Source organism: Trachypithecus francoisi, unplaced genomic scaffold, assembly GCF_009764315.1.
Source record: "Trachypithecus francoisi isolate TF-2019V2 unplaced genomic scaffold, Tfra_2.0 Lachesis_group8, whole genome shotgun sequence".
Taxonomy (NCBI): domain Eukaryota; kingdom Metazoa; phylum Chordata; class Mammalia; order Primates; family Cercopithecidae; genus Trachypithecus; species Trachypithecus francoisi.
In genome coordinates, this window is record NW_022681473.1 from 227,635 (window position 1) to 238,126 (window position 10,492).

Here is a 10,492-nt window from a genome sequence, read left to right on the forward strand (position 1 = left end):
CTGGGCTCACACACAAGCCTCCCAAGGTCAGAGGATGCAGGACACAGAGAGCCCAGCAGAGGGACAGATGACACCTCAGGACTGAGAGGGGACAGGGTGGACGGCAGGTGCACCACAGACACAGATGGAGCAGAGCTGGGGGCCTCAAGAGCAGAGGGTGACCGGAGTGGGAAGAGGGGGGCTGCTGCGTGGGCTATACTCATGTGGCAAAAGAACCCAACTCCCTCTCCGCCCACCTTGGGCCTGGAGTTGCCTGGACCAGGGGCTCTCACACTGGCTGCCTGAGGTTTGGGGGCGAGTAGGCTCTCGGACACCTCCAGCCATCTCACCCAGTGCCAGGCCATTTATTTGTGAAGTTACTGTGGATATTCTTAAAACAGAAATCTTCTGTGAAGCTCAGAACTTGAGGTCTCTAAGGAACCTGCTCCATCCAGAATCTGCCTGCATGGGAAGGGTCTAGGAACAGGCATGTCACCAGGCAGGGAGGCCCAAGGAGGCTACTATAAGCACGGGACATGCCTGAGCTGGCTTAGGAAGGGGGATGGAGAGAGGGCAGATTTGGTGATTTGTGGGGTGGGGATGAGAGAGGGAGGGGTGGAGGGCTGAGAGAGCCACAGAGGGAAGCCGAACTGAAACCTTTTGCCGCATGGGAGGAGACTGAGGCCCAGGCAGAATCCAAAAGGACTTTATTTTCTGGCACTGGCAGGTACCCCTGAGGCCACAGCCTTTTCCCCAGGGTCCCAGGGCTGCTGGCAGGGGTTGTGGTCCTGCTGAGCAGAGGAGAGATCCCCCAGCCCTGGCCCCCGCTGTCCCTATGATCCTGCACTCTGGGGTGGGAGCTACATATCATCCTTGGACACCAGGCAGTAGAAGTCTGTGCGGGCACTGTAGTTTCGCGAGCCGAGGTCCGAGACGTCCACTTCACTGCTCCGGCCCTCTCCCAGCGAGACCCCACTCGTGTGCGGTGGAGCTGATGGCTCTCCAAAGACAGGCCCCCGGACACCTGGGATGGGGAGACCGATACGCCTGAGGTGGCCACCCACAGCCTTGGCCCAGACCCACTGCCAGGGGCTGCCCCTGCTCACCCCCTGCTGTGATGGCCTGTGAGGCCCAGGAAGTTCCCAGGCAGACCGAGGGCCACGCACCTCCCGGGCAGAGAGGCTGCGCAGGGGCCCTCGGTGCCAGGAAGAGTCCTCAACACCTGGGGCCCCCTCCAGGCCCTCTGCCCTGTGCCTCTCCCCACTCCGCCCTGTGCTGAGCTGCTCCAGTCGGAGAGTGGGGCTGGGCGGGCATACCTAGGTCTCCCTCAGGGTCCGGGTCCACCTCTGAGTCCAGGGCCCGGCCCTCCGGGACTCGGCCTCGAAGAATCAGCATGGGGTCCTTGTCGTCCTGGAGCTGCGTCTGAGGGTCTCCTTCCACCGGCCTGTAATGTACCTTCCGCGGCAGCGCCAGCTGTAGTTCTTTCCAAAACTCGGAGGAAGGCGTCTGGGGGCCAGGTTGGGGCGGTTTGCAGGTGTGAACACCACGGAAGCCCCTGGCGTTCTGGCCCCCAAGAGCACACCTGCGGCTGCCCGTGGGTTCCTCGTCCTGCAACAGCTATTCCGTGGCTCCGGGGCCCTCAAGGGCCGCTCCCCGCATCGGGGTCCCAGGCAGCGGAACCTCCCCCCAGGGCCCATTCAGAAAGCGTAATGCCGCAGAGCTCCCCACGGAGGGGTCCCCGCCCATCTCTAAACCGCCGCTCGCCCCGGCCCCTCCCACGCCTGCGCCGCACCACGGAGCCGGGCCTCCAGAGCAGCAAGGTCACCAGGTGGCGGTGTTGGCGCAGCAGGCGGAGCGCCGGGTGCGCGGGGTCGCGCCTCTGGCCCTCGAAGGTGATGAAGATGGGTCTGCGGGTGAGCTCCAGCAGCCGGCACAGCCCCTCCCTGCGGGGCGGGACCGTCAGGGGGGTGGGTGCTAAGCTGGGTCCCACCCAACCCCGCGCGGGACCCACCGGAAGCTGTGGCTGCACCAGGCCCGGCTCAGGAAGGCGTCCGAAAGCACCACGATGAGGCGGCGGCAGTGGCTCAGGTTCACCAGGAGGTCGGCGGAGGGCTCTGCGGGAGGGCGGGCGTCGGCGGCGCGGGGCGGGGGCGGGGCCCCGATCGGTGGGGCGGAGCTCGGTGGTGGAGGCGGGGCTCAGGGTGGGCGGGGAATGGGGTGGAGCTCGATAGTGGGGGCGGGGCTCCGGGTGGGATGGGGAATGGGGCAGAGCTCGGTGGTGGGGGCGGGGCTTCGGGTGGGATGGGAGTGGGGCGGGGCCTCTGAGGGCGGGGCCCGATTGTAGGGGCGGGGCCTCTGGGGTAGGGCCCAGTGGGGTGGGCCCTCCGGGTGGGCGGGGCCCGGGATACCAGCGCGCGGCAGGAGGTCGCGGTCGTCCAGGAAGAGCTTGTAGCCCCGACGCCGCTCCAGCTGCGGCTTCAGGATGAAGTTCACGAACTTGCGGTCCTCTGGGCAGTCGCTGTAGGAGACGTAGGCGTCGTAGAGCTTCCCGTCTGCGGATGGCGGCCAGTCATCCCGGTGGCTCCTGAGGCGTTACTCCAGCCCTCCGGGTCCCCAACACCCCTAACCATTTCCCACGTACACAGAGGCAGACCCGCCCCGGACTTTAACCCCAGCTGGGCCGCACAGAGCCCCCTGGGGCTAACTCCTCCCCTCCCCCATGCCTCCAAAGCCGAGCTCAGCAGCGCAATCTCAGGGAGACGGTGGCGACCCCTCCTCGCGTCCACGCGGGCCCCACGCACCGTTCATCTCCACCTCCCCATACGCCTCCTGGTACCAGAGCAGCACGTTGAGACGGCACTTGATGTAGAGCAGGGCAGCCAGCAGCAGGGCCAGCAGGACCAGGAGGGAGGCCAGCACCGCAGCCAAGTGGCTTGTAGGGCCTGCGGATGGGCTGCCTGAGCCGCTGCCCCTCCAGCAGCCCCCAAGCCTCGAGGTCCCTGGGCCTCACTAGGTCTAGGTCCCCTCCTACCCTTCACCTGGGGAACCACCATCACCAGCTCTCTGAAGAGTGACAGAGGAGGAGCTGATGTTCTGGATGGAGCAGGTGAAGGCCCCGTAGACCTCAGCGCTGGTCATGTTGACCCCCAGGATGCTGGACACAAGCACCTCTGACAAGTTGGCCTTGACCCTGGGGATACCAAGCCAGGGTCAGGGTCGGCCGTGGATACCAGTGGACACCCCAGAACCCCACCTGTCTGGGTTCGCCCAGGGAGGCTGCAGAATTGGGCCTCCTGGGTGGTTCTTGGGCCTTAAGCCAAGAGAAGTGACCTGAACCTGGAGGGGGTGCAGAACCTGGAGGAGTTTCAGAACAGCCGTCCCAGTCCTGGGTCTAGGGCCTGGAGGTCCTCTGATCACAGGCTTGGCCGGATGGTCGGTGTTCATTCGGGCCCTAGACTTTGCTGACACCCGTAGCCCTGGGCAGTTACAAGGTGTGTGTCTACAGGGGCCATGCGGACCGAGGGTCTGTCCCTGACATCACTGACCCTCTGTCTGGGTCACAGAGGCACTCTGCTCATGTCATGTCTGGCCAGGTGGTTACAGACCCAGGCATAGGTCAGGGGGGCCACTGCCCTTGGCGTGTTGAGAGGTCACTCTGACCCTGGATATCCGGGCCTCTTACCAGGAGTACTCGTGGAGGCTGTAGTGGTCCCCATTTCCCAATGGAAGCTCATCTTTCAGCCACTGGACTGAAGGCAGGGAGCAGTGGGGCCCAGAGACTACCCAAGCCGTGCAGTTCAGAGCCACTGAGCTGCCCAAGGCAGGCCTCAGCACCTGGTCTTCAGATGGGGAGAGGAAGTCAGGGGCCCTATCACAAACACCTGAAGAGAGAGGACACAGTGGGTCAGCTGTGCTAGGGTGCCTGGCCCTGCCACCTCCACAGTGGTCCATGGTGCAGGAAGAAATAAGGCCTCTGTGTGGCTTGGCAGTCACATCATGTCTGCCCATGAGTCCATTGGGGACAGGCTTAGCACTTGGCACGTCTTCCCCCAGTAGTGGCCAGGCTTTGTGTGTTCCACCTACCCTGTGCTGAGGGAGCAGAGAGCCGTGGCTAGTCACAGATGAGCTGCCCCAGGCCCACACTCAAGCCCCATCTGGCTGCTTGTCCACCGAGGACGTGAGTCCAGCCCCCCATTTCCCAGATGCACCTGTTGCCCACCCCTGGTGACACCGTGATGCCTGTCTCAGAGGAGGGGCCGGGCACCGTACCCCTCAGCCTGGCCTGCCTCTGCTGGGGGATCTGCAGAGAGTGTAGGCACCAGTGGGTTTGGGGACCCAGATGCCCAGTGTGCCAGCACCTTCCACCTGGATGGGCAGAGCTGGGAGCCTGGAGCAGCTGGCCTCATTCTTGCCTCAGGGGTCTTGGGGCCCTCTGCTCCTGGCCACAGGCAAGCCCTCCCCACCACCTGAGGCCTGAACTTGTTCATCTTTACATCAGGGTGATAAGCCCTAGCGGGAAGTGAGACTGCCATCTTCTCAGTAGGGTATGGTCTCCTACCAGCTCACATCTGCCACACCCCTGCTGTGGGCCCCAGCAGTGCCCACTCCTAGTATTCCTGGGCTTTACTGACCTCATAAGCCTGGTCTGAGGCAAGAGAGGGTACAGGGCTCATCCTCACCACTCACCCTGGTTTCAGGGCCAAGGGCCCAGGGGGAGGGGTGAGCAGGGGCCTTTGTACCCTGGCATGTGGCCAGGCAGAGCGCCTGGGATAAGAGAAGAATGCACAACATGAAGCTAGCCTGAGGGGCAGGCGGTGGGAGTGGGAACTCAAGCCCATCCCTCTCTGACCTGCCTACCTGGCATGGCTCTGAGCCAGGGCCTCCTCGGGGCAGGCTGGGCTCCAGGGTCACCCCTGGCTCCACTGGGCTCCTCAGCCGGGCAGACTGATCCAAGAGCTGGGCAGGACTCCTCTCTGTCCTTGCAGTCAGCTGGACAGGGCACCTGGACGGGTCAGAGGCTGCCGCCATCCCCAGGGAATAAGTCAAACAGGAACAGGATGAGTTAACCAGCAACTGCCGGCCACAGACAGCACTGGCCCTGACCAGATGCCACCTTGAGCAGCCGCATGGATGCTGGCAGAGTTCTCAGAAGCCAGCAGGGTGTGTCTTTGAGCCCCTTACATGTGGCCAGAATGGGCACCACCTCATGCAGCCCAGGGCCACAGGAAGGAGCCATCAAGTCCAGGACCACCTCCACCAGCCCTGGGGCCACCATGACCACCCCAGGGTGCAGTGGACGTACACCAGGTGGGACCCTGTCTCCCAAGATGGCAGTTGGCCTCACTCCTGGCTGTCCCCTTCAATGGAGCTGCCACTGCAGGGGGTGCTGCAGTGCCAGAGACACAGCCTGGCCTTGGGGCAGGGGTGTGAGCGATATGCTCTATACCATGGTGGGGGGGGCCATCTCTGACCACGTCTGGATGCAGCCAGGGGGTGGGTGCCCAGCTCTGACCCATGTCTGGAGACAGCCAGGGGGTGGGTGCCCAACTCTGGCCACATCTGGATACAGCCAGGGGGTGGGTACCCAGCTCTGACCCACATCTGAATACAGCCGGGTGGGGGTGCCCAGTTCTGGCCACGTCTGGATACAGCCAGGGAGGTGCCCAGCTCTGGCCATGTCTGGATGCAGTCAGGGGGTGAGTGCACAGCTCTGACCCACATCTGGATACAGCCGGTGGGGGGGGTGCCCAGCTCTGACCCACGTCTGTATACAGTCAGGAGTGCACATGAGCACAGACACCTCGAAACACCCCCGGAAACACCTCGGGAACCCTCAGCGTAGCCTCGCCTGCGGTTGTGAGGCCGGAGGGTGAACGAGGACCAGTGGGGATATAGGTCCTGGGTCCTGTGCTCTTTCCCAGCCCGTAGCAGCAGCCACACACATCTCAAGTCTCCCAAAGCTCCTCAGTGAGGTAGCTGCAGGGAGGAGCCCAGAGCCTCTTCCTTGGCAGCCCAGGGCCCTGGGGGCCTCTCCTCACTGGGTACCACTGACTTATCCAACAGGCACTGACTGTCTACTCCTCTCCCTGCTGCAGGGACACAGTGGAAGTGGGGATGTGGGGATCAAGCCTAAGGTTCTGCACCCCAGCTCCCTCAGGATTCCTCCCCTGCTAAGGCCCCAGAGGCGGTAGCAGGGACAGTCCTCCTAGCCTGCCACCTATTCCCTCTGCATGGATGAAGCGCCGTCAGAGGCCCAGGTTTGGCTGTTTGGAAGTTTCCTCCGGAACCAATACGGCATGGGGTGCACTCCTGTGGGGGATGGCAAGGGGGTCCCTGAAGAAGCCCTTGCGGTGGAGGACAGTCCAAGGAAAGTCTTTGACCCAGGGGAACCACCCACTGAGGGTCCTTAAAACACACACTTCCCAGGCCACCAACTCCTCACAGCAAGCGCGGGAGGACACACCCCCAGCCCAGCAGAACCCCCGGCATCTCCTGCAGTGCCTCCATGACTGCCCCAAGCTCAGGCCTCAAAGTCCTCCCTCCAAAAGCAGCCTCAGAGCCTTCTGGGAGTCAAGGGCAGACTGCCAGGATATGAGCACAGCAAGAAAGTAGGTGCCCTCCCCTGCACCCTCTCCCCTGCCCACCTTCCCCTGCACCCTCTCCTCTGCCTGCGTCCCCCTTCACCTTCTCTTCTCCCCACCTTTCCCTGTACCCTCTCCTCTGCCTACCTTCCCCTGCACCCTCTCCTCTGCCCACCTTCCCCTGCACCCTCTCCTCTGCCTGCCTCCCCATGTGCCTTGTCTCCTCCCCACCTTTCCCTGTACCCTCTCCCCTGCCCACCTTCCCCTGCACCCTCTCCTCTGCCTGCCTCCCTCTGCACCTTCTCCTCCCCATCTTTCCCTGTATCCTCTCCTCTGCCTACCTTCCCCTGCACCCTCTCCCCTGCCCACCTTCCCCTGCACCCTCTCCCCTGCCCACCTTCCCCTGCACCCTCTCCTCTGCCTGCCTCCCTCTGCACCTTCTCCTCCCCATCTTTCCCTGTATCCTCTCCTCTGCCTACCTTCCCCTGCACCCTCTCCCCTGCCCACCTTCCCCTGCACCCTCTCCCCTGCCCACCTTCCCCTGCACCCTCTCCTCTGCCTACCTTCTCCTGCACCCTCCCCTGCACACCTTTCCTTGCACCCCCTCCCCTCCCTACCTTCCCCTGCACCCACTCCTCTGCCTCCCCTCCCCTGCACACATCACATACACACAGCCCTCTGCCCAAGCACACCTGCACTGAGCTTCAGTCTCAGCCCGTGTGCACGCTTGCACCCCCTACACAGCACACTTCCTACCACACACACCTCCCATTACCACTGCACACAGCTTAGGCTGCAGACCCCTCACACACCTTCTGAGTATATACAACAGCCATTGCAATGCTGGTCACAGAGCCCAGGACCACAAGCACCCCACAGCATACACACTGCACCTCACACCCACCCTTGGCCGCTGATGCCACACTCACAGCCTCCTGCTCTCCCTCACTCTCTCTCACACACACATACACACATGCATGCATGGGTCCTGTGCACCGCGGGCCTCCTCTCAGCCAGGCCCTGACACAGGCTCACTCAGAGCAGCAGGGAAGGTACAGAGTCACCTGGTTCCCGTTCTTTCCTCCGGGGGGCAAATGTTGGTCACTGATGTGCCTTTGGGAGCAAACTCTCCCCTCCACTGGGTCCCAGGGAGTGTCCACAGCACCAAGGCTGCTCTGGGTGCATCACCAAGCGCGGTGGGGACCTGGCTTGTGTTTATGTGTATTTTAATCAGAACTTTCCCTGTAGCTTCCTGGCCTTGCAGTCACATCCTCTCCTAAACCTAAACCCCACCCAGGCACCCACCCCTTCCCTAGGCGGGCGGGAGGACGGGCAGTTGGTGGTTCTCACCCCGCCTGCCCCGGCTCTTCCTGTAGCTCTGAGTCAAGCGGCTCCTTCCTCTGGGGCCCGCCCCAACCCACCCAGGCACGGCACTTTCCTCTGTGCTGTGTGTGTGTGTGTGTCTGTGTCTGTGTGTTGTGTGTGTTTGTGTGTGGTGTGTGTGTGTGTGGTGTGTGTGTGTGGTGTGTGTGTGTGGTGTGTGTGTGTGTGTGTGGTGTGTGTGTGTGTGTGTGTGTGTTGTGGGGTGGGGGGGGTGCCCAAAGGGGCAAGTTCCAGGGGTAATGGGTGGGGGGTCTTCCAGCCAGAAGACCCCAGCCAGGGCCATCCTGCGCACACACAAGGAGGACTGGGGACCGTGCAGCAAGCCTCCCAGACGCCACTAGGACTCACACTCAGGAGGCCAAGGGGCCAGCCGGTTTGCTGTCTGGTGTGTCTCTGACCTCTGACCCGGGGGAACAGGGGCCTTCAGAAACTCCCAGTCAACAATGGGGCTTTGGCAGAGCTCTTCAGCCCTCTCCCGGTCCCTCTTCCAGGCATGGCCCCCCCATGGGTGAGCAGTTGCGAGGGGCTATGGCATCTTGCGGACCTTCCCTTCAGGCTGGGGTGGGAGGGCAGCGTCCCCTTTTCCAGATAAGGAGCAAACACAGGTGGCTGAGGATCCTGGCTCAAAGCAGGTGAGAGGCAGACGGCATCTCCTGTTGTCACCACACTGACAACCCCCAGGTTGACCTGGGACTCGGCACCCAGTGACCAGTGCCTCCTACTGCCCACAGAATCAGACAAGGGTCTCCTTTGGCCCCTGGCCCTGCCCTCAGCCACATGGGGGCAGGGCTTCATCATGAAGGGGCTGCCCTCCAGCCTCCTGGCCCTGGCTAAGCAGCCTCACAGCAGCAGGCTTCCTCCACCTACTTACCTGACTGAGTCCCAGCCCTGCTAGGACCCTCCTGTGTCCGGGCACTCAGCCTTGGGTGATGGTGGGCCTTGGGCTCAGGATCGTAAAGAGCTGGAGGGAACAACATCCCTTCCCCCACAGAGCCTGGTACCAGCCCCTCCTTGAAGTGGGCCCTTGGAAGCCCCTCAAGAAGATTCTCCCCACACTGCAGGTCAGGAAGCAGGCACAGCAGAGCCCAGGGCACTCCCGCAGGAAGCGGGAGCAGGGCCTCCAGCATAGGCCCCGGGGTCAGCCGCCAACTCTGAAGCCCGGGCTGGGCGGCTGCTCTGTGCACCCGGTCTCCGCGTCACCATCTCTCAGGGCTGGCTTGAGGTGACTTGGCACCTCCTCCTTCCCTCTCTCTGCTAAAGTCCTCCACCCCCGAGCCCCCAAGTCCACCGTCCAGGGTAAGCATGAAAACCCAGAAAGTCTCCGAACCTCGCCCGCACAGCTCTTTCGAGGCGCCCAGAATCTCAGTCCAAGCCTGGCCCTGGTCGCCTCGCACTGCCCACCGCACTCTGCTGGGCACCCTGAGGTCCTTAGAAAGCGCCAGCTCCTCCCGCCCTCAGACCCAGCCAGCGCCCTCGGTGCGCGGCCGCCCCTGCCCGGTGGATTCGGTGCTCAGCACCCAGCAGCCTGCGGGCGACTCCCGCTCAGCTCGGACGCGCCGCCCCTCCGCTCCCCGCGCGCGCTGGGCCCCCCGCGCCGGTCCTGAAGCAGGAACGTGGGCAACAGGCCGAGGGGCTCCGTTTCGCTCCCCTACCTCGTGCCCACATGCGCCCTGGGCACCCTCCAGGTGCGGAGGGCGGAGGACAGGGACGCGCGTGGGGGGCGGGCATGGGGGTGCGGATCGGGGCGCTCGGCCCGGGCAGAGACGCGCGGATGGCGGAAGCTCCACCCGGCGCCCGGCGAGCTCGGGCCCCAGCCTGACTCTTGGTCCGCCCTCGGCGCCTCAGAAAGCCTCGAGTTGGGATCCAGGCTTGGGGGACCGAGGTGGGATCCCCGCGAGCCTCGGCGCCCCTCGCCACGCTCTGTTCTGCGCCGAGGGTCACCAAAAGGCCGCTGACCACGTCCGGCAGAGAAAAGGGCGGCCCCCGCCCCCTTCGCCCACTTTCCTCCCTTCCCCCAGGCCTGGAAAGGGCCAGGACGCGGGCGAGCTCGGGCTTCCGGGCGACGCGGGAACCTCCCGGGCTCCGAGCCACTTCCTGAGAGACCGCGCCCAGGGACCAGCAGCGCCCCGGGCCCCCGATTCCAGGCCTGCAGCGGCTCTGGGAGGACAGCGACCTCCATTCACCTTCGCGGGTCTGATCGCGACCGCCACTCACCTGCTGCCAGGACCTGGGGCTCGCGCGGGGCGGGGGCGGGGGCAGCTCACCTGAGCCAGGTGCGCAGCGGCAACAGCCCCGGCGGCCGCAGCAGGTGCGGCCCCGCCCCGCAGTCAGGGCGGGGGCGGACCCCAGCGTCCCGCTCTGCGCCCGAGGCTGGCGCTGGAGGCTGCGCTGCTGCCCGGGAGCCGCTGCCAGCGGCCAAACCCGCCCAGCCAGCCTGCAGAGCCCAGAGCCTTGGGGACTCTTTGGAGCGTCCACCGCCCTCAGGGTTCTGCGCGCCCGCCCCTACCTCTTCCCTTTCCTCCAGGAAGCCTGTCTTGACCCCCACTGCA

At 64.3% G+C, this 10,492-nt stretch overlaps 1 protein-coding gene across 11 annotated transcripts; it reads right to left on the bottom strand.

Moving 5' to 3' along the window:
• Nucleotides 1-669: 669 nt before the first annotated feature.
• On the bottom strand, nt 670-10,285 carry SIGIRR (single Ig and TIR domain containing). Of its 11 annotated transcripts, none has more exons than XM_033205236.1 (10): nt 10,158-10,285; nt 4,837-4,997; nt 3,662-3,860; nt 3,036-3,169; nt 2,781-2,921; nt 2,388-2,531; nt 1,991-2,093; nt 1,772-1,922; nt 1,296-1,485; nt 670-1,003 (listed from the first exon to the last, which is right to left on the bottom strand). In XM_033205236.1, the coding sequence occupies exons 2-10, from the start codon at nt 4,841-4,843 to the stop codon at nt 840-842; spliced, it is 1,233 nt and encodes a 410-aa protein (XP_033061127.1). In that variant the 5' UTR covers nt 4,844-4,997; nt 10,158-10,285; the 3' UTR covers nt 670-839. The 11 variants fall into 11 exon arrangements, with proteins under 11 accessions (XP_033061127.1, XP_033061126.1, XP_033061123.1 ...); XM_033205235.1 differs by having other exon boundaries at nt 10,127-10,266; XM_033205232.1 differs by lacking the exon at nt 10,158-10,285 and adding an exon at nt 7,625-8,792 and having other exon boundaries at nt 3,018-3,169.
• Between the last annotated feature and the right edge of the window lie 207 nt (nt 10,286-10,492).